We start from the raw sequence: 24,423 nt of genomic DNA, 5'->3' as shown, positions 1-24,423 counted from the left end.
GTACTTGTTACCCCAATAGCGAAGCGTGAGGTGTTCATTATCCAGGTTGAGAGCATGCAATCAGCTGTCTCAAGCCCTTCCTTCCCTTTGACTAGCCCACCAGCCACACTGTCTCTGAAGTTCTCCCCCTGCCATCACTCTGAGCTCACGGGCGGGATTCTCCGTCCGTTCATGCCGGCGGGATTCTCCGGTCCTGTTGCAGTGAATGGAGATTTGGCTGAGCGCCAAATTCTCCATCCTCGCTGGCAGCGGTAGCGAAGCTGACTTGCAACTCTCATCTTTCTCTGATTTCTCTCCTATCCCTTGTCCCTCTTGTCCACGAGACCCAACGCCTGTTCCATTGACCTTATTCCCACTAAACTGCTGACCACTTATTTTCCACACATGGTCCCCAAGTTGGCCCTTACATTTAACAGGTGTTGTCCTCTTCTTTTAATCTGCATAACCACCCCTCTCAAAAAAAATCCTTCACCCCATCATCTTTGCAAACTACTGTTCCATCTCCAAGCTACCTCTCCTCTCAAGTTCAGGAATGGGCAGGTTGTTTTCTTTGGAAAGGTTTGTATCCACTAAAGTTTAGAAGAGTAACCTTTAGGACCCTGAGGGGTATTGACAGGGTGGATGAGGAGAGTATGCTTCCTCTTGTCCGAGTATCTGGAACAAGGATCACCTGTTTAAAAATAAGCGTGGGGCAGGCAGCATGGTGGCGCAGTGGTAAGCACTGCGGCCTCACGGTGCTGAGGTCCCAGTTTCGATCTGGCTCTGGGTCACTGTCCATGTAGAGTTTGCACATTCTCCCAAGTTTGCGTGGGTTTCACCCCCACAACCCAAAAGATGTGCAGCATAGGTGGATTGGCCACGCTAAATTGACCCTTAATTGGTTTAAAAAAAAAAAATTAATTGGGTACTCTAAATTTATTTTAAAAAAATAAGGGTCACTCGTTTGAGACAAAGATGAGAATTTATTTTCTCTCTGAGGTCGTGAGTCTCTGGAACTCTCTTCCTGAAAAGGCAGTGGCCGCAGTCTTTGAATACGGCCAAGCTAGATAGATTCTTGATTAGCAGGGATGATGTCGCCTGAAGGGTCGGCTGGAATGTGGGGTTGAAGTTCCAGGCCGAGCTGACTTGATCTTATTAAAGGGCGGAGAAAGCTCGAGGTGGCACGAGGCCGACTCCTGCTCCTAACTGTTCGTATCTGTTAAATGTGTAGTCGCCTCCGCGATCTGTGCACGTCTTTCCTGGAACCCCATGTTTAAATCCCTGCATTTCCTGCCACAGTACCAAAACAGCTCTTCGCAAAGTCACAGAAGACAGCCTATGTCATTGTGATAAAGGTAAACTGTCCCTCCTTGTTGTTAATAATAATCGCTTATTGTCACAAGTAGGCTTCAATGAAGTTACTGTGAAAAGCCCCTCATCGCCACATTCCGGTGCCTGTTCGGGGAGGCCGGTACGGGAATTGAACCCGAGCTGCTGCCTTGTTCTGCATTACAAGCCAGCTGTTTAGCCCGCTGTGCTAAACCAGCCCCTTTTTATGAACTGTCTGCAAACTTTAACACAGTTAACCATGCCATCCTCCTCCAATGTCTCTCCACTGTCATCCAGCTGGGTGAGGCTGCTCTCTCTTGGTTCCATTCCTATTTATCTAAACGTAACCAGAGTATCATTGACAATCATTTCTCTTCCCACTCCCAAATTAATACCCATGTTGTCCCCCTTGGCAACATCATCCAAAAGCACAGCTTTTGTTTTCACATGTACCTTGATGACACCCAGCTCTGCCTCATCACCGCCTTTCTCAACTCCTCCACTGTTGGTAAATGATCAGACTACTTATTGAAGATCCAGTACTGAAGGAGCAAAAATTTCCTCCAGTTAATTATTGGGAAGACTGAAGCCATTGGCTTTGGAGCCCCACTCCAAACTCCATTTCCCAACTACTGACTCCACCCATCACCCTGGCAACAATTTGAGATGAAGCCACTCTGCTGCAACCTCAGTGTTGCACTTAACCCTGGGATAGGCTTCTGAATCTCCAACCAGTGGAAATAGTTTATCTTTATCTATCCTCCGCGGAATTCTCCATTCCTGAGACTAAGGGCGCGATTCTCCGGCTGGGTTGGCTCAAGGGAGAGCGTAACGCGGCCAGTGAATATTGGGAGAGGCTTCCAGTGAGTCTCCCGACAGGCCCCACACCTCACTGGATTCTCCGGCAGTCCTGCAGTCGGAGCCCCGCTCCAAATGGGCATGACCAAACGGCGCTCCCGGAAGTAGATAGTAAGCCTACTTATGACATACTCATGTGGGATCCGCTGGCCTCCCGTGATTCTTCGGCCTCCCCAGCAAGGCTGCAGCAGGGTGCCAATCAGTGCTGGTTTCCCCAGCTTGGATCAGGCAGAACGCTCTGGTGGGCCCCTTCCGGGCCATCCGAGACGCCTGGGTGGTCAGGGTAAGTGCAGGGTGGCTCCTTGGCCTTACTGGAATGCAGGCACCTTGGCACTGCCCAGCTGGCACCCTGGCACTGCCACCCTAGCAGTGCCAAGGTGCCTGGATGGCACTGCCAAGGTTCCCACATTCCAAGGGGAGGGCCAGGGGGCCACCCTGCACTTACCCTGACCACCCAGGGGTCTCTGATGGTGTGGGAGACTCCTCGGGTGCCGTTACGCCTGGTCCATGTTTGTGTGGCCTTGCTGCAGCCTCCCTGGGGATGCCAAAGAATCAAGGGGGGCCAGTGGATACCGCACAGTTAGGTCGTAAGTAGGTTTACGACCTACTTCCGCGAACGCCATTCGGTCCTGCCCATTTGGAACGGGGATCCAACTCCGACATCTCGCGGGACTCTGATGAATCTTGCAAGGCATGGAGCCTGTCAGGAGGGTTGCTGGAAGCCCCACCCGGCATTCTCCGGTCCCGCTGTGCTCCCCCTTTGAATGCAGCCCAGCCGGAGATTTGCGCCCTCAGAAATCATTTGGGAGAATTGCTCCCTAAGTGTTGACACCGGGATAGGATTCATGGACTTCCACAACAGCAATACTGGCGCGACACCTGGACTGATTCGGCAACCATTGAGGGGCTAGCACCGGCACCACGTGGATCACAATTGATTCCAATGAAAAACGGTGCGGGATTCGCCGGGTCCGTGATTGACACTCTGGAGGCTGACAAGCTGCAGCAGCATGTACACATTACACTCCCCACGCACACTCATCCCAGCCAACAAGGTGGCATTGGTTGCGCTGGAGCATGTCAATCCTGCTGATGCATCGGCTGGGGCCAGAGGGCACCTAGGGGAGTGGGCCGGGTGGGCCCCCTAGGACCTGTGGCCCTATGTTGACAGTGGGCAGTCGGCGGTGTGTGCATCCACGTGGCTGCCTTGCAGGCTGCAGCAATGGTGTTCCGTGCCTGTTCACCCGACCCCACAGCCCACCTCCTGGCCACCTCCGCTACTCGCCCCGGCCTGGGTAGAAGCCCCCCGGCCAGTGGCACACCTGTCACCAAACCCTGGCGATGTTGGACACTTTTCCTACCTCCTCTCTCTCCCTCAGCAGCCACGGCGTCTGTTTCACGATTTGTAAAAGCACAAGTGAACTTCGTCATCAGGAATTCGTCCCAGTGGAGGCGGAGCAGCGTGGAGGCCCTGGAGAATGCCGGGTCTGGCTCGCTAATGATATGCCAATGGCGTTAACTGTACGTGCGGAGTGGAACGTATTGACGCTGCTGTTGAGACACTGGAGAATTGCAATTTGGCGTGAAACCGGTGACTCCGCAATTTCAAAATTGTTGAAACCGATTCTCCGTTCAATCGCATTTCCTGATGCCTGCGTCGACCGATGGCGAATCCCGACCCCTGTCTTTCCCTGTTAATATCTTGAATATTTCGATCTGATGACCCCTTAGCCTTCTGAATTCCAGCGAAAACAGGTCTAATTTGAGTAATCTCTACTCGTAAACCCCTGTAATCCATGTATCATTTTTGTAAACCTATGCTGCACTCCCTCCAAGGTCAAAATATCCTTCCAGTGGTGCCCATAACTGCTCACAGTACTCCAAATGTGGTCTAACCAGGGTTTTGTATAGCTGCAGCATTACCCTGTTTCTTTATATTCCAATCCTCTCGATATAAAGGCTAGCATTCTATTAGCCTTTTTGATTATTTTCGGCCCTTATTCCTGGCATTTTAAGAATCTTTGCACCTGAACCCCCAAGTCTCTTTGGACTCCACTGTACCTAACCTCTTTCCATTTAGAAAGTACTCTGCTCTATCTGTTTTTGGCCCAAAATGGATAACCTCACACTTGCTTGCATTAAATTCCATCTCCCACAATTTTGCCCATACACCTAATCTGTCATAATCTCCTTGCAATTTCCTGCTATCATCTGGGCTGTCGACATTGTAACGTTGTATCATCTGCAAATTTGGATGTATGGCTTTCTATGTCATCATCCAAGTCATGAATGAATGGTGTGAATAAATGAGGCCCTGACACAGATCCCTGTGGCACATTAGTCACCTCCTGCCAATTACAGTACTTACCCATCATCCCCAATCTCTATCGCCTGCCACTCTACCAATTTCCTAACCATGTCAATCATTTGTCCTCTATTCCGTGGGCTTCCACCTTAATTAACAATCCGTTGTGTGGAATTTTATCCATATAAACGACATCCATAGATATTCCTCTGTCCACTATCTTCATCACCTCCTCACAAGATTCAAAAAGATTAGTCATCATTGACTAATGTTTTGGTCTTTTGCCTTGCGTATCTGTGTCAAATTGTGTTTTCTAATGCTCCTATGAAGTGCCTTGAAATGTTTTAATACGTCAAATGTGCTACAAAAAATTAAAGTTGTTGCCTTTAAAGATGAGAGTTGTGAGCTTCGAGGGATTGGTTTAAGAAGATCATTGTGAGTGGAGAAAAAAGTTGTTTTTTACCTTGACCCTTAGAGATTATCTGGATTAATGGGTGCTGTGGTTGATGCGTAATAGATGATTTAGGAGCAGTGATTGATATTATCTGTGATCTGGTATCGGATGATGAAACATGTTCATAGAATCATAGCGTCTCTAAAGTGCGGAAGGAGGCCATTCAAGTCTGCACCGATCCTTGGAAAGATTACCCTCCCTAGGCCCACACCCCGACCCTATCCCCGTAACCCCACCTAATCTTTTTGGACATTATGGGGCAATTTAGCATGGCCACAACTTTGGACTATGGGAGGAAACCGGAGCACCCAGAGGAAACCCACGCATTCAGCAACATGTGGCACCTCGCCATATTATTAAAGGGGTCATGTGGTAACTTCCAGGTTTGTCATTTCAGGCTACTAGCTAACTATGGGTGTTCCTTGGTATGTTTTGTGACTCTAGAAAGTTCAGCTTGTCTACCATAAACAAGCTTTTATTGGTGGTGTTGCATTTATTTGTGGCCTATCTCAAAAGTTTCTTTTAACTGTAGCCACTGAGTCCTGCAAGCTAAGCTTCTGTCATTCACTGTTCACTGCCTGGATCAGGAACTCTAAGGCTGGAGGCGCGATCGGCAATCCCAGCAGCCAATCCTTTAATTCATAAGTGCTTGTCTCCTTCTGCAGCCAGAGTACACCTCCCCCGCTGTCTTTAAATTGTGTGAGACACCTGGGACGGGATTCTCCGACCCCCCGCCGGGTGGGAGAATCGCGGGGGTCGGCGTAAATCTTGCCCCTGCCGTCCTCCTAACTCTCCCGCCCCCAAAGAAATTGCCCCGCCGTGAGTCACGCCGCCCGCCTCGGAGAATGGCGGGGTCCGGCGCGACTCAATGGGCTCCGGGGCTGACCGAATTCTCTGGCCCACGATGGGCCGAAGTCCCGCCCGTTCTTTGCTAGTCCCGCCGGCGTAAATTAGAGTATGTCCCTTCCTGGCGGGACCTGGCGGCACGGGCGGGCTCCGGGGTTCTTGGGGGGTCGCGGAGGGATCTGGCCCCGGGAGGTGCCCCCACGGTGGCCTGGCCCGAGGTCGGGGCCCACCGATCCACGGGCGGGCCTGTGCCGTGGGGGCACTCTATTGTTCTGCACGCGAATCCCTCTGTGCATGTGCGGGGATGACGCCAGCATACGCTGGCGCTCCCGCGCATGCGCCGACTCACGCCGGCCAGCGGAGGCCCATTGGCGCCGGTTGGCATGGCACCAAGCCCCTTTCCGGCCGGCCGGCGGTGCGCCAATCACTCCGGGGCAGGCCTAGACCCTGAAGGTGCGGAGGATTCCACACCTTTGGGGTAGCCCGACGCCGCAGTTGTTCACGCCACTCTATCCCACCGGGACCCCCCGCCCCGCCGGGTAGGGGAGAATCCCGCCCCTGATATCTAGTCCCACAAATATGCTTGCAGACTATGGATAGCGTGGGTTAGCACCGAAAACGTGCCTGATTAATGATGATAAGCAACAGCAGCATGACTATAATGTGCTAATAGGCACAGTGGGCGTAATCACATTTCTAACCAGTGTCTTTACACCGTAAGCTAGCGAGGAATCCTCCAATTGTATTTTAAATATTGAGCTCCTGAAGTGGTGCAGAATGGATAATTCCCATCTTCTCCAAGCAAGCTAGGATGACGTCCCTGTATTTCAGTCGTGAAACATCATTGTTAGACTTCAGCTCCTTCCACTAACATGGGAGGTAAAGCGGACGAATGACGGACTAACTCTTTGATGTATCGATTTTTATTTGTATTTGTCGTTTAAAAAGCAGAAGAAAATCCCATCCCTGTGGCTTCGGAACCAGACTACATTTAGCACTAAAATAGAGAGAAACATTAATCACACGTTGGCACTGACAGCAAAGGTTAAATTCGACATACTGATGGTGCTTTTTAAAAAATAACTCGTGACTTCCGTGTCATCTGCCCTTTAACTGATATTTCTTTATTTTTCTTCTCTGTCACAGACAACGAACATGTCTATATGGAGCTAATGCAGAAACTCTGCAAGTATTGTCCAAAGGAATGGAAGAAGGAAGTAAGCAAAGTGAGTTGCCAGCAGCAGAATTATGCCTGCTGTTTCACCACAGCACAAAGACCGATTGTTGAGACCGCCGTGTTTTTATTTATGCAATACTGCGCTCCAGACTCGCTTTGGTGAATCCTGCTTCCTGCTTCCCTGAATAAGAGCTGGGTTGGCAAGCACAGCAAAAATGGCTTTTGAGGATATCTCAAACAGCAATAATGAAACTTGAGTGGTTGTGATTGTCATCTGACACCTGAATTGTTGCAGCTCTCCTCCCTTGGATAGGTGCAGCTGCTTTCCTAAGGATAATGTAGTGACGTTCTTTTTATACTTGCAAGTAGTAATAATGCAACAAAGTTGATCTGATGATTACAGACCCCCTCTATCATGACACTTGTCTAAAAATAGCTAGTTCTGTGTCATATATACTAGGCAGGGGAGAGGGCATGAGAGAAGAGACACATGGTGATGTATAATGTGTCAGGAAAAGACAATCTTCCTGCAAAATACTGACACCGTCCACCATCCACAATATATTGTGTTCATTACACGCAATCCATCCTGTTTAATGAATTAATGTCAGCAGAATTATTTTTTAAAAACTTTTCTTTTTACTATGCTAGCACCAGCATAAGACATCATAAAACGTCAGAATATGGCTGCCTTTATGCACCCTTAACATCGGCTTGGCTGTCTAATTCAATTGTTAAAGGAAAGCTTAGCAAGTATAATTTTTAGTTACTGCAGAACCCAGTGTTGGTGAACCTTTTGTCAAAGAATGTCATGTATTTTCTAACGTTATGGAACTGAAGTAGGTTAACCACAGTAACGCAAAATGGGCTGTTTGTGGATTGGCTACTTGTTTTACGCCACGCTTAGTTGTCTTTTGCACTGACCAATTGAATCCCTTTATCTCTAGGTTATGATGAATTACTCCCATTGACATGTAAAACAAATAATGTTTTGTAATTGCAACAGTGAATTCTCTTTGTTTATTTGTTTTGGGTTTCATGGTACTGTACGAGAAGGTGAACGGGCAGGCCACGGTAAAGTGTTTTGATGTTCTCTCTTGACTGCCTCTGATGAGGTGTAATTCATTTTTTCTGTTCTTTCCGCAGGGCATTGACCAGTTTGGTCCACCTATGATTATTCACTTCAGGGTGCAGTACTACGTGGAGAATGGGAGATTAATCGGGTAAGACTAATGTGATTGAAGAAGATTAGTAGTATGAACTCAGTGGAATGCTTGCTTTGCAGCTTCTGGATGGTACATGTCTGTGAGGGACTTTTGGTCAATTTTCAGTCAATTATTGCTCAGATGTGACACATTTCACACTGATGTTCTTATTGGTACCGTGGGTTTTAATTGAGTCTTCAACACTGACTGAAGCCAAACCAGTTTTGCCATTTGCTTATGTTTGTTCCTCATAAATGCTTTGACATCATTGCTTTAAGATGTGTAAATTCACCAAGATATAAAGGGCAGAAATAATTAATCCTGGCAGATGGTGAAATTCAAGTTCAATAAAAATCTGGAATTAAAAGTTTAATAATGATTGTGAAATCATTGTTGGTTGTCGTTAAAAACCCATCTGGTTCTCTATCGCCCTTTAGAGGAGGAAATCAACCATTCTTACCTGGGCTCTGGTCTACATGTGACGCCAGACCCACAGCAATGGAGTATACTCTTAAATGGCCTAGCCAGCCACTCAGTTCAAGGGCAGGAGGGATGGGCAACAAATGCTGGCCCAGCAAACAGCGCCCACATCCACTGTAAGGATAAAAAAACTTCTGTTTTTTTCCTCCCCGGTGAGCAGCCTATTGTTTGGATAGTTGTGACCATTATCAGTGCTTGGCTGAGGTTCAAATTCTAATGGGTTTCAGCGCAGTAATTGCTCCATCCATCTGTGAATGAACGGTTTCAAGAAATTTTAATAACAGATTGTCCCTTTGATGCGGTTTCTGGCTTGTTTGCACAAGCTAAAATTATTACAAATATTACAAGGTATTTGTTTACTTGACCGAATTCATTTTTTCTCAATATGAATTAGAAAAGCTTATATTAGATGATGCTGGCACTGTGGTTAGTACTGCTGCCTCATGGCACCAGGGACCCGGGTTCAATTCCGACCTTGGGTAACTGTCTGTGTGCAGTTGGCACATTCTCTCCATGTCTGCGTGGGTTTCCTCCAGGTGCTCCAGTTTCCTCCCACAGTCCAAAGATGTGAAGGTTAGGTTGATTAGCCATGTTAAAGTTACCCCATAGCATTCAAAAAAGTTAATTGGGGTTACGGAGATAGGGTGGAGGTATGGGCTCCTTCGGAGGGTCTGTGCAGATTCGATGGGCCGAATGGCTCTGTAGGGATTCCATGCAAAGTTTATTTTTTCCCCCAAGGAGCAAAGTTTTTTTTTTTTGTTGATACTGCATGAAATCTGAGGACTGTGCATAGAGGGTGAATGGTTATGGAGAAGAATTCATGGGAGGCGTATGGATGACATCAGCGATCTGACGGGGCATGGGCTGGCATGGGTGGATGGGGTGGTGAGGGAGGTGAGTTTTAGGGAGGTTTTAAACCCCGCTGGGATGCTGGGTTAAGAGAACTGAGGGGTGCCTTCAAACTGACCTGCCTCCTCATCCGCACGCCACACACCTCAACCACAGTTTGCATACTGCACTGCAAACCTGACTCTGGTGTATGAAGACAAAAGTGAATGTGAATTCATGCATCGGTCAGATATGCAGCTTGGGAGCTGCGAAAGTGCACAGGGCGAATTTTCCCATGTCCAGAGGAAGATTTGGCCTTCTGGCTCATCCAGAGGTAGAAGCCAAGCAGCCTATCGGCAAGGGTGGCAGTGAAATTGTTAAAACCCAGCTCTCCTTATCCAGCACCATTTATCAGCATACCTGTGGCTTGACCTCAAAATGTAATAGGTGTGCTTTTTCAGAGACTCTAATCTAATATTTTTTCTTTGCAGTGACAGAGCGGCGAGATACTATTACTACTGGCACTTACGGAAACAAGTTCTTCAATCCCAGTGCATGCTACATGAGGAGGCCTATTTTCTACTAGCTGCCTATGCTTTACAAGCAGACCTCGGCAACTACAAAAGGCACAAGCATTATGGGAAATATTTTGAACCAGAAGCTTACTTTCCTCCTTGGGTATGACCTTTTCAAATGCTATTTTTTTATTCAAACTTACAGGTACAGAAACAAAGAGGCCAAAACACCACTAGTTTGGTCGGATCTAAACCTGGCAGATCTAACGGGATGTGAGGTTTGGAAATTAGGATTCCTGGTTCAATGGCTTTACGCACCCTTTGAACTCAGCCCTAAAATTTCACTGAAAGTTTTAAGTTCATGGTCACTAAGTGCAGCAGTGCAAATGACGGGGCTGGATCGGGATGATATCATCAGTTTGGAATTCCAACATTTGCATCCGGAAAAATAATTTATACAAAAGATGCAAATATCTTAATGTCGGGCTTCCTGAGCTTGACAAAGAACAAAGAAAAGTACAGCACACGAACAGGCCCTTCAGCCCTCAAAGCCTGTGCCGACCATGCTGCCCGTCTATACTAAAATCTTCTACACATCCTGGATCCGTATCCCTCTATTCCCATCTATTCATGTATTTGTCAAGATGCCCCTTAAATGTCACTGTCGTCCCTGCTTCCACCACCTCCTCCGGCAGCGAGATCCAGGCACCCACTACCCTCTGTGTAAAAAAAACTTGCCTCGTACATCTCCTCTAAGCATTGCCCCTCGCACCTTAAACCTATGCCCCCTAGTAATTGACCCCGCTACCCTGGGAAAAAGCCTCTGACTATCCACTCTGTCTATGCCCCTCATAATTTTGTAGACCTCTATCAGGTCGCCCCTCAACCTCCGTCGATCCAGTGAGAACAAACCGAGTTTATTCAACCGCTTCTCATAGCTAATGCCCTCCATACCAGGCAACATCCTGGTAAATCTCTTCTGCACCCTCTCTAAAGCCTCCACATCCTTCTGGTAGTGTGGCGACCAGAATTGAACACTATACTCCAAGTGTGGCCTAACTAAGGTTCTATACAGCTGCAACATGACTTGCCAATTCTTATGCTCAATGCTCTGGCCAATGAAGGCAAGCATTCTGTATGCCTTCTTGACAACCTTCTCCACCTGTGTTGCCCCTTTCAGTGACCTGTGGACCTGTACACTGAGATCTCTCTGACTGTCAATATTCTTGAGGGTTCTACCATTCACTGTATATTCCCTACCTGCATTAGACCTTCCAAAATGCATTAAGTCACATTTGTCCGGATTAAACTCCATCTGCCATCTCTCCGCCCAAGTCTCCAAACAATCTAAATCCTGCTCTATCCTCTGACAGTCCTCATCGCTATCCGCAATTCCACCAACCTTTGTGTCGTCTGCAAAGTTACTAATCAGACCAGTTACATTTTCCTCCAAATCATTTATATATACTACCAACAGCAAAGGTCCCAGCACTGATCCCTGCGGAACACCACTAGTCACAGCCCTCCAATCAGAAAAGCGCCCTTCAATTGCTACTCTCTGCCTTCTATGACCTAGCCAGTTCAGTATCCATCTTGCCAGCTCACCCCTGATCCCGTGTGACTTCACCTTTTGTACCAGTCTGCCATGAGGGACCTTGTCAAAGGCCTTACTGAAGTCCATATAGACAACATCCACTGCCCTACCTGCATCAATCATCTTTGTGACCACTTCGAAAAACTCTTATCAAGTTAGTGAGACACAAACTCCCCTTCACAAAACCGTGCTGCCTGTCGCTAATTCGTCCATTTGCTTCCAAATAGGAGTAGTTCCTGTCTCGAAGAATTCTCTCCAGTAATTTCCCTACCACTGACGTAAGGCTCACCGGCCTGTAGTTCATTGGATTATCCTTGCTACCCTTCTTAAACAAAGGAACAACATTGGCTATTCTCCAGTCCTCTGGGACATCACCTGAAGACAGTGAGGATCCAAAGATTTCTGTCAAGGCCTCAGCAATTTCCTCTCTAGCCTCTTTCAGTATTCTGGGGTAGATCCCATCAGGCCCTGGGGACTTATCTACCTTAATATTTTTCAAGACGCCCCACACCTCGTCTTTTTGGATCACAAAGTGACCCAGGCTATCTACACACCCTTCTCCAGACTCAACATCCATCAATTCCTTCTCTTTGGTGAATACTGATGCAAAGTATTCATTTGCTACCTCGCCCATTTCCTCTGGCTCCACACATAAATTCCCTTGCCTATCCTTCAGTGGGCCAACCCTTTCCCTGGCTACCTTCTTGCTTTTTATGTACGTGTAAAAAGCCTTGGGATTTTCCTGAACCCTATTTGCCAATGACTTTTTATGACCCCTTTTAGCTCTCCTGACTCCTTGCTTAAGTTCCTTCCTGCTCTCCTTATATTCCACACAGGCTTCGTCTGTTCCCAGCCTTCTAGCCCTGACAAATGCCTCCTTTTTCCTTTTGACGATGCCTACAATATCTCTCGCTATCCATGGTTCCCGAAGTTTGCCTTATTTATCCTTCTTCCGCACAGGGACATGCTGGTCCTGAATTCCTTTCAACTGACATTTGAAAGCCTCCCACATGTCAGATGTTGATTTACCCTCAAACATCCGCCCCCAATCTAGGTTCCTCAGTTCCCGCCTAATATGTTATAATTAGCCTTCCCCCAATTTAGCACATTCACCCGAAGACCACTCTTATCCTTGTCCACCAGCACTTTAAAACTTACTGAATTGTGGTCACTGTTCCCGAAATGCTCCCCTACTGAACCTTCTACCACCTGGCCGGGCTCATTCCCCAATACCAGGTCCAGTACAGCCCCTTCCCTAGTTGGACTATCTATATATTGTTTTAAGAAGCCCTCCTGGATGCTCCTTACAAACTCTGCCCCGTCCAAGTCCCTAGCACTAAGTGAGTCCCAGTCAATATTGGGGAAGTTGAAGTCTCTCATCACAACAACCCTGTTGCTTTTACTCCTTTCCAAAATCTGTCTACCTATCTGCTCCTCTATCTCCCGCTGGCTGTTGGGAGGCCTGTAGTAAACCCCCAACATTGTGACAGCACTCTTCTTATTCCTGATCTCTAACCATATAGCCTCGCTGCCCTCTGTGATATTCTCCCTAACTAGTAGCACAACTCCGCCACCCCTTTTACATCCCCCTCTATCCCGCCTGAAACATCTAAATCCTGGAACGTTTAGCTGCCAATCCTGTCCTTCCCTCAACCAGGTCTCTGTAATGGCAATAACATCTTAGTTTCAAGTACTAATCCACGCTCTAAGTTCATCTGCCTTACCTGTTATACGTCTTGCATTAAAACATATGCACTTCAGGCCACCAGACCCACTGTTTTCAGCAACATCTCCCTGTCTGCTCTTCCTCAGAGCCATACTGGCCCTATTCCCTAGCTCTCCCTCAATGTTTTCACCTTCTGACCTATTGCTCCGGTATCCACCCCCCTGCCATACTAATTTACCCCTCCCGTGTGACACTAGCAAACCTCGCGACCAGGATATTTATGCCTCTCCAGTGTAGGTGCAACCCGTCCTTCTTATACAGGTCACACCTGCCCTGGAAGAGCTCCCAGTGGTCCAGATAACGGAAACCCTCCCTCCTACACTAGCTGTTTAGCCACGTGTTTAGCTGCTCTATCTTCCTATTTCTAGCTTCACTGGCACGTGGTACAGGGAGTAACCCCGAGATTACAACCCTAGAGGTCCTGTCTTTTAACTTTCTGCCTAGCTCCCTGAATTCCTGCTGCAGGACCTCATGCCCCTTCCGGCCTATGTCGTTAGTACCAATATGTACAACGGCCTCTGCCTGTTTGCCCTCCCCCTTCAGGATGCCCGCTACCCGTTCTGAGATATCCTGGACCCTGGTACCAGGGAGGCAACATACCATCCTGGAGTCTCTTTCACGTCCACAGAAGCACGTATCTGTGCTCCTGACTAGAGAGTCCCCTATGACTATTGCTCTTCTGCGCTTTAACCCTCCCTGCTGAACATCAGAGCCAGCCGTGGTGCCACTGCTCTGGCTGCTGCTGTTTTCCCCTGATAGACTATTCCCCCCAACAGTATCCAAGCGGTATACCTGTTCGAGAGGGGGACAACCACAGGGGATTCCTGCACTGACTGCCTGCCCCTTCTGGTGGCCACCCATCTCTCTGCCTGCACCTTGGGTGTGACCACGTCTATAACTCCTATCTATGACGCTTTCCGCCACCTGCATGCTCCTAAGTGCATCTAATTGCTGCTCCAACCGAACCACGCGGTCTGAGGAGCTGCCATTGATTATAATTGCTCCAGATGTAGTCGACAGGAACGCTGGAAGTGTCACAGATCTGCCACATCTCACAGTTGGAGCACTGCACCCCGCTGAGTGACATTTAAGCACTAATTAATTAATTTAAAATAAACACTTGAATTATTGTTAGATTGAGTTACAATTAACTATATGGCCCTGACGCTAGATGATTTTTACTGTAAAATTAAATGCTAAATACCGATCACTGCCCTCAGGTTTAGTTACTCCACTATCTAGTTAATCAATTAGATTTGTTTTGCAATATTTTTTTTAACAGATTTTTAAAACAAAATTTAACAGATTCCCAACCAGCCAATCAGGTTGGAGTTTTACTGCGATGTCACTTCAGTTTTCCCCCCCACACAATTTGAAAAGGTAATAAAAATAAAAATCACTTAGCTTCTCGGGATGCTCTCTGGTTCTCTCCCTGCAGATGAACAGTTACAGGCCAGAAGAAAGAGAACAAAATGGTGGGGAAAAAGCACCTTCTCCCACTCTGCACTGAATTACCTCACTGCACCAAATTCCCAAGTTCCAATTTCCACTCTGGGTGTGTCTCACTCACTCAGAATGTGTCTCCTTCACCTGCACAAAGCATTTGAAAATGGTAGTATCTGGGTGTATTAGAAAGGATGAGGCTCTCTCCTTCTACTGAGTGACTGAGGGAACTGTACTGCTCCTGCTCCAGGATTATTGCTGTCTTTCTGTCTCTAGGGTCAGCCCCTACCTCCACCCATCAATTCCATCAGACCAATAGCTATCTAGGCGGGAATGGCGGGAGAGAAATTGTGTGGCATGGGAGTACAACAGCACACTGCACTGACCAATTTTCCCTCATTTTCTTATCTAAATTCAGCTGAGATAATAAACCCAGCCACATATTGTCCTAACATCCTTCTGCAGCTGCTCGAACCTCATGACAAATTCATGATTGTGGCATTTTTAATCGAATCAGATGACAGATGGATAGGCTGTTTGGAGAAAAGGGAAAGGTTTGGAAGGCCAGCTTTTAGTTACACCAGGGGCTGGTTTAGTACAGGGCTAAATAGCTGGCTTTTAAAGCAGACCAAGGCAGGCCAACAGCACGGCTTAATTCGCGTACCAGCCTCCCTGAACAGGCGCCGGAATGTGGCGACTAGGGGCTTTTCACAGTAACTTCATTTGAAGCCTACTGGCGAGGTCTCTCTGATGCAGGCGTTTGATCCCGCGCTGTGGGATACTCCGACACAGACATAGTCAAGTGAGGACAACTGCTCACTTGAATGTGCAAATCTGGATCTTGCCCAGTGAGGGCAAGATCCAGATCATGAAGTGTCGCGCGATTGCGTTAAATTTCGTGAGGTGTCCCGAGCGTCGTAAATCTTGTGAGTTTTGTTAATCTTGATGCGGTTTCCAATTTATGCAAGACTTTCTCCTCTGGTTCCACATGCACAAATTTGTGTATCTGTACCACAACTGCTAGGCAATGGCCATCTCCCAACAAGAATGAATGTTAACCATCTCCCCATGACATTCATTGGCATTGACTTTGCTGAATCCGCCACCATCAACAACCTGGGGTCACCATTGATTAGAACTTAACTAAACCACCTTCTAATTACTCTGACTTCAAGGACAGGTCAGAGTCTGGGAATTCTGCAATAACTCGCCTCCTTCCTCCCCAACGCCTGGTGCACAGTGAGAGAGTAGTGTGTAGCATGTACAAGATGTACTGCAGCATCACAGCAAGTCTACTTAAACAGCATCTTCCAAATCGGTGTCATTTACCACCCTGAAGATTAAGAGCAGCAAATGCATAGGAACACAATCACCTGCAAGTCACATCCCATCCTGACTTGGAATTATATTAGCGTTCCTACAATGCCAATATCCTGAAATCCCGCCCCAACAGCAGTTTAAGGTGCATCATCATCACCTTAGAACCTAGAAAAGTTACAGTACAGAACGCGGCCATTCGACCCATCTTGTCCATGCCAGCCCAAGGACACCCAGGTGCCCTTTCTAATCTCACCATCCTGCGCCCTGCCCATAGCCCTGTAGCTTACAGCATTTAAAGTGAAGATCCAGGAACTTTTTAGAAGGGTTTAGAGTCTCTGCCTCCACCAGCAACTCAGGCAGCAAATTCCAGACACCAGCCACCCTCTGCATAATAAAGTTCTTCCTCATGTCCCCTCTACACCTTCTGTCACTTGTCTTGAATCCGTTTCCCCTGTTCTAGAATTCTCCGCCAAGGGAAACAATTTTATCCTTTCAACTCTTATGTCTTCCCCTCATAATTTGTATGCCTCAATCAAGTCACCCGTCAGACTTCTTTGTTCCAAGGAAAATAACCTCAACCTATCTAATCTTTGGTCGTAGCTACACTTTTCTAGCCCTGGTAATGTTCTTGTAAATCTCCTCTGCACTTTCTCCAGAGCAATTACATTCTTCCTGTAATGTGGCGACCAGAACTGCACATTTGTGGCCTCGCCAGTGTTTTATATAATTCCAACATGATATCCTTATTTTTATATTCTATACCTCTGCATATAAGGGAGAGCATTTCATAAGCCTGCTTTACAACCTTGTGTACTTGAACTGCTGCCTTTAGGGACCTGTGTACTTGTACATCAAGATCTCTCATTCATCTACCCCTTTTTGCATATCCAAATTTATTGTGTACTCCCTATAACTGTTTGACCTCCCTAAATGCAAGACCTCACACTACTCTGTGTTAAAATCCATCTGCTACTTTACCGCCCACTCCACCAAATCATCTATATCATTTTGGAGATTATAGCTGTCCTCTACACTGCCCACCACTCAGCCAATCTTTGTGTCGTCTGCAAATTTCCCAATCGTGCCCCCCACGTTCAGGTCCAAATTGTTAATGTACAACACAAACAGTAAGGGTTCCAACACCGAGCCCTGTGAAACAACATTCTATTCGTAAGGGTAATCTAGAACGAGAGGTTACAGGTTGAGAGGTGGTAGATTTAGAACTGAGATGAGGAGGAACTACTTCTCGCAGAGGGTGGTGAATTTGTGGAACTCGCTGTCCCATAGGTCTGAGCCATTAAATGGTTTCAAGAAGGAGAGAGATATATTTCTGATAAAATACGAGTTAAAGGGGTATGGGGAACAGGTTGGGAGATGGATTTGAGACCAGGAAGAGATCAGCCATGATCTGATTGAATGGAGGAGCAGGATCGAGGGGCTGAATTGCCAACTTCTGCTCCTATGTTCCTATGTAAGGGCATCCAATGACCATTACCCTTTGTTTCCTGTCACTAAGCCAACTTGTTATACAGTTTGCCACATCACCCTGTATCCCATGGGCTTTTCAAGCGCAAACAGTGATGAGCAATAAATGTTGCCTTCCACATCCCATGAATGAATAAAAAAGATTATTGGTTTTCCAAGATTTTGAACAGAAACCCCGATGTCCAATGGATACAGAATTTTAATCAAGCTAAGCCAAGCTTAAATGCTTTCTGTATTGATGTATATGCTAGTTTTTCACATTTTATCAAGTTGGGTCACAGCAAAAACACACTGACTGCTAGCAACAGACAGGAAAGGAGCCTATGAAAACGATAAAATTTATTAATGAAATAACTCTTAATGTTCTCTTCTCTTAAAATAATTACGTTAGCAATTTGCCACTTAGGTGTGGTGAATATCCATAATGACCTCCGTACACAGACTGAAAAAAATTGCACAAACCACAAAATAACAGGGTACTCATGCAACTATATACTTAAGATAAATCTTGGAGCATTTAAAGGCAGGCAATCTATTGCGTCTGAATACGCTGTATCTCATGTTTTTAAGGCCTTGCAGAATAAATCTATGACTAACTTTGAATCATAGAATCTCTACAGTCCAGAAAGAGGCCACTCGGCCCATCATATCTCCACCGACCCTTTGAAAGACCACCCTACCTAGGACCTATCCCCCACCCTGTAACCTCACCCTAAGGGGCAACTTGGATATCCAATGCACCTAACCTGCACATCTTTGGACTGAGAGGGGAAACCGGAGCACCCGGAGGGAACCCACGCAGACGCTGGGCGAAAGTGCAAACTCCACACAGTCACCCGAGGTGGGAATCGACCCTGGGTCCCTAGCGCTGTGAGGCAGCAGTGCTAACCACTGTGCCACCGTGCCTTGCTTTATAAATCAGATGTGGCTGCATTTTTATATATGTGCATATGTGTTTGTGCATTGTATGCTAATGAGATACAGAACTTTAGACTGACCGACGTGAGTTTGCCATTTTGAATAGTCACTTCTTTACCTTCGCAAACCCTTAAAGTTTTGTGTCTCAGAGTGAACTCAAATCCCAAACTGGCGTTTTTGATCCAAATTAATTTAATAGTAGGCTGCAGCTGTGTGTTCCAGACTGGAAACAACGTGAAGTAGAAATTAAGGGAGCAAAAGTCATGTGTTGTAACAAAATAATTTTCAGGCTATTAGACTTGGAGACCAACATTCTGTGCTCACAGTCGCCAACATCAGTGCGTTTTTATAAATGTCCAATAATTGTTCTTTGATTTCAACTCTTTATTGTCTTCGCCTCTGGCCTTTGCTCCGGCAAAGCTTCAGCGAAGAGATCAATACAAAGTTAAAACGTGACTCCTCCATGCCTTTGGTTTCGATTCTTGTTGGCAGTACACCACGCTCATTCATTTGAAGGGCAGTGGGCGTTGAGCAGAGAGTCTGAGCTGTTTTGGTTTATGAGATGGGTGGAAAGTGCTAAACTCTTGAGTCATCAGACATAATATAAGCAACAGATTGCTGTGAAGCAATCACCAGTCAGACACTTTACTCATTTTTCATTTCACCGGTGCTGTGATTAAAATTGCGAGAAAAACAATTAGTATGCACTGGGAGAAACATACAAAATTTTCAATCAATGCATTTTACGCCAGAACTGAAAATACCGCTCTCTATCAACTTTTAAATTTGGGTGCATTTTGCTCTATGTAAAGCTAATTGTAAAATCCTCAGGAGACCCGAGAAGATGATCCAAACACAGGTTTATTCTTCAGCCAAAGAAATGACCACAACGTGGCATACAGCACATAGATCCCAACCGGGACTACCAATCATGCTGGTCCTAATCTGGGCCGGCTTTTAAGTGTTAGTTTCACGGGCCCCAGCTGTTAGGCCTCTGTCCCTCAGCGGGGGAGCTCGTATTCCATGGGCCCCACGGGAGATCAATTGAGTCGCTCCTGTGGGTCTCGTGAGGGCTATTATACTATTGTCAGGTTTTAATGACAGCTTAATAAAATATTTTTCTTCATGGTATAATATATATATATACCGTGGTTACAATAAAAAGTATATCTTGCATTCCATTTTAAGAAGCTAGTCTGAACACCCATAGACAAATTGGTCTGAACACCCATAGACAAATTGGTCTGAACACCCATAGACAAATTGGTCTGAACACCCATAGACAAATTGGTCTGAACACCCATAGACAAATTGGTCTGAACACCCATAGACAAATTGGTCTGAACACCCATAGACAAATTGGTCTGAACACCCATAGACAAATTGGCCAAATTGTGAGCTACTGTCTCTGCCTCACAGACCTCTGTCTGATATATTATGTGGGCTTATTTGCCTTTAAGAAGGACTGGTGAAAATACCTGAGACAAATATAATGCATTTGTGCAAATCGTGTAATAATGTTTTGAGGCTACAATGATCTTACTCCATGAAGATTGTATGATTGTCACATGCTGCGTGACAAGTTATGAAAATATTTGATTTGAACCGGGGTCATGTACTCTTACAGGTGGTTACCAAGCGAGGAAAAGAATATATTTTGAAACACATTCCAAATATGCACAAGGACCAGTATGCACTTACAGCCTCAGAAGCACATCTCAAATACATCAAGGAGGCTGTCCAGCTAGATGATGTGGCAGTTCATTATTACAGGCTATATAAGGTAAGGAACAGAATGAATATACTGTGGCCTCGGTTCAGACAGAATGTTCAGAATGTTTATTGAAAGCACTGACTGAAAGAATTTTCTATTCACTGAGATTTCTTTTTGTCTGATTGCTTTCACAACCTGGGAAGGTTACCAGTGATCAGGTTAGTGGAATGGTTGCCTGCAGCCGCACTGGTGTTGTCAACCATGGTTCGGGGAAATCCCAATCCAGGACAAATATTAAGGCAGTGAGTGGCATTTTAGAGATAAAAACACTGCAGCAACTCTGGTTCAAATGCAGTTTGTGACGTATAGCAACTGAGTGGGGTTGGGAGGTCTGACATTGCACTGACGAGGTAAAGGCTCAGGGACTGGACAATATTTATATCTATAGCAATAACATTTAACTGATTTGCAGAGGCACAGCTTATTCCTCCAGTCTATGGCTTTTGTTTCATTCTTCGTCTTCTGTTTTTATTTAGTAACAGTTCAGGCCACACAAAAGTAAGAGTTTCTTACACCATATAACAAACGGCCTGTCCTGGTTTACATGTCTTCAATATCCGGCAAGGATATTGCAATGTAAAAATGTATCTTGAATCATTTTCTTGGCTATCACTATTTCACAATAAGATGCTGCACTCATCCATTATCCTGTTTAAAACAAGGTCCGAAACATTGGCCTTTGACCTAGCCCATTGAATTTATGCTTAAACTCTTATTCTTGTACCTGTGTGTAAAGCTATGCATGCCAAATTGCTAAATGTACAGCATGCTTTCTGTACAGGCTTGTATCCACCACACATTAAGTTGTTTGCTCTCAAAGTGAATTGCCATAGCTGTCGTTTATCTGCCATCTGCTGTGAACCCTTTGCTTTTGCTACTCATTCTGTTAGCCTTGAAAGAAGTGTGTGAAGAAAACGGGACAATCTAACTTATCATGATTGCTATAGCAATGACAGTACTATGCTATAAACAGGAAAGATTGGCATCGAGTGTGTATCCCCTAGACCCAAAGTACAAATTATGGGTGGGACTTTTCAGCCTTTCCCACTGGCAGGACCAGAAGATCCTGCCAAAGTTGACCGCCACCACGGGGGAGCAGGCGAGCCATGCAAATTGCCATTGACCTGGCAGCACAGGAAGATCCCGCTGGCAGCGAGTGGCGAGCCCCTCTGTCAATGGAAAACCCGCCCCGGGGGGGCTGTAAAATTCTGGCCGATGTGTCATCTAATTGAGACATTTGAACCATTTAGCAATTGTCTATATCCACACCATCTCCTTTCCTATCTGATATTTTAGTTACTTCTAAGATTTGAGATGAACAGATATGTTCTATCTTACATTAATGCCTATTTTTACTGTGCTCCATGTGCTTTAAGCCATCTTTATTATGCTAATAATGTTTATATTGGTTAATATCCCTGTGTACTCATCATGGGCAAAGGGTTTCACGAACACCATAGTACAGCAATCCCACTGCTTTACTATTTCCTGGTGTTGTTCCTTTTATAAACATTGTGCTGCCTGATCACTGAAAAATGGCAGGCAGCCCACTAAATGTGCTGCTGAGTGGCTGCACACCTCAGCATGCCGCCCTGGTTCGTGCAAGGCCAGTACCACTTACAGCTAGCCTGCACCTCTTACAGCCAGACTCCACTTTATAAAGATGGGATGCACCTTGCCTGCAGCAGCTGCTAGAACTGGTTTTGGAACAGCGGGCCAGAGAGTGTGCCCCAAGTTTCTCTGATGCAGAAGTGGAGGCCTTAGTGCAGGAGAAGAGCATTCCTTTGCCCACAAAGGGTCAGATGACCCTCCAGATAGGCACTGAGAAGGCATTGGGAGCGGGTAGCCATCGCTGTCAGTGCTACCAGTCTAGTTCTGCAGACCTGGATGCAATGCTGCAAAACGTTCAATAACTTCACGCGAATAGTCAAGTGAGTCAATGCATATCCTAATAAATGAAGCACTGGCCTCACATATTGCACCATTCACTCACCTATCCAAAATCCTGACTAAGCATGACTCATACCCAACATTCGGAGCCTCACCGCACTTAGCACTGTTGCAAATAGCGTACTTAAATCTCACAGTTTACGCACACTGTCAGTTATTCAGCTGCAGCAGGCACATCACCCAAACATGTTACATCACTCATTGGTCAATATTTTATGCTACCCCCCCCCCCCCTCCCCCCCCCCCGCCCCAACTGATGAATCAGTTGAACACCGTGATGCACTGAAGGTGGCAAGGACACAGAATGTCAGTTTATGTGTGCGGGTGAATTTCAATGTCCAACACCACGACTGACCAAGCTGGCCATTCCTAAAGGACATATTAGCCAGACTAGTCCTGCAGCAGGAGATGAGGGAACGAACAAAAGGAAAAGAAACTACTTCACTTACCCTCACCCATCTATCTGTCGGAGACGCATCTGTCAATGACAGTATGGGTTGGAGTGACTACTGCACAGCCCTTGAGTAGACCAAGATTGTCTCCACATCAAGGATACCCTCCATGGTGTTGTGTGTGGCTCTGCCACCGTGCTAAATGGGATCGAGTTCAAACAGATTGAGCAACTCAAAACTGGGCATCGATCAGCAGCAATTGATGCACGATCAATTACGCAAAGAGAGTTGGATGCAATCGAGGCTTTATTACACTAAGATGTGTGGCCTCCTACAGCAGCTGGTGAAATGGCTGCTGTACGAGGAGCACGCATATTCATACTCCGCCTACTGGGCAGAGCCAGCAGGCAGGGAACTACCCCCGTACATGTAGTACAGGGCCTTACCACAAAGCACCTAATATATACATCAGTGGTGACTACCACATTCACCCCCTGTTAAAATTGAGTCCGGCAGGGGTGGTGGAGAACTATATACAAGTAGATGTCCTAAAGTACAGAAGAAAAAAAATTGAGTCCAGCAGTGGTGGAGGAGAATTATACAGAAGAATGATTCTTTTTAAGAGTCCCGATCAAGTTACAGGTGGTCCGGAGACTTGATCTGCCGTTGGGAGCACCGCAGTGATGGCAGCGATTCCGGTGTCGGTCTGGCCTTCGGTGAGTCCGGGAGCGTGCAGAAATCCTCTTCATCCTCGGCCGTGGGCAGGGGGAGGACGGATTGTCCTGGGGCGGGGGTTGCGCCTGGGAGCGCCGGGGGAGTGGAGGGTGGCGCCGTGCCGGAGGGGGGTGTGTGGAACCAGCTGGTGCCAGGTCCCTGAGGGAGACAGTATCTTGGCGGCCATCGGGGTACGTTATGTAGGCGTACTGTGGGTTGGCGTGGAGTAGCTGTACCCTCTCAACCAACGGGTCCGCCTTGTGGAGTCGTACGTGTTTACGGGGGAGTACGGGTCCTGAAGCTGCGAGCCAAGTCGGGAGCGACACCCCGGAGGTGGACTGTCTGGGGAAGATAAAGAGATATTCATGGGGTGTGTCATTAGTCGTAGTTCATAAGAGCCACCGAATGGAGTGCAGTGCGTCGGGGAGTACCTCCTGCCAGCGGGAGGCCGGGAGATTTCTGGACCGTAGGGCCATCTGGACGGCCCTCCAGACCGTCCCATTCTCCCTCTCCACCTGCCCGTTTCCCCGGGGGTTATAATGGTCGTCCTGCTCGAGGTGATACCCTTGTTGAGCAGGAACTGACACGGCTCATCGCTCATGAATGAGGATCCCCTGTCGCTGTGGACGTAGGCGGGGAAGCCGAACAGAGCGAAGATGGTTTTGAGGGCTTTGATGACAGTGGCAGACATCATAGAATTACATAGAATTTACAGTGCAGAAGGAGGTCATTCGGCCCATCGAGTCTGCACCGGCTCTTGGAAAGAGCACCCTACCCAAGTCCACACCTCCACCCTATCCCCATAACCCAGTAACCCCACCCAGCACTAAGGGCAATTTTGGACACTAAGGGCAATTTAGCTTGGCCAATCCACCTAACCTGCACATCTTTGGACTGTGGGAGGAAACCGGAGCCCCCGGAGGCATGGGAAGGCGAAGGTGAATCTGGAATATTCATCGACCACACTGAGGAAGTACGTGTTACGGTCAGTGGAGGGGAGGGGCCGTTTGAAGTCCATGCTGAGGCGTTCAAAGGGGCGGGAGGCCTTCACCAGGCACGCACGGTCTGGCTGGTAGAAGTGCGGTTTGCACTCTGTGCAGACCTGGCAGTCTCTGGTGATTACCCTGACTT

General features: G+C 46.9%; 1 protein-coding gene across 5 annotated transcripts in view; it reads left to right on the top strand.

Annotated features, from left to right (window-relative positions):
* The window catches only part of frmd6 (FERM domain containing 6), a 191,918-nt gene that overhangs the window by 120,167 nt on the left and 47,328 nt on the right, over positions 1–24,423 (top strand). For all 5 annotated transcript variants that reach the window (XM_072489767.1, XM_072489765.1, XM_072489766.1 and 2 more), the window contains 4 exons: positions 6,918–6,997; positions 8,095–8,171; positions 9,953–10,139; positions 20,090–20,245. In XM_072489767.1, coding sequence (XP_072345868.1) covers positions 6,918–6,997; positions 8,095–8,171; positions 9,953–10,139; positions 20,090–20,245 — 500 coding nt within the window. The remainder of the gene's footprint in view (positions 1–6,917; positions 6,998–8,094; positions 8,172–9,952; positions 10,140–20,089; positions 20,246–24,423) is intronic.

This window comes from Scyliorhinus torazame, chromosome 2, assembly GCF_047496885.1.
Source record: "Scyliorhinus torazame isolate Kashiwa2021f chromosome 2, sScyTor2.1, whole genome shotgun sequence".
NCBI classification, from domain to species: Eukaryota; Metazoa; Chordata; class Chondrichthyes; order Carcharhiniformes; family Scyliorhinidae; genus Scyliorhinus; species Scyliorhinus torazame.
Note: the sequence above shows the minus strand (reverse complement) of the source record. Positions and strands in the feature narration are given on the sequence as shown.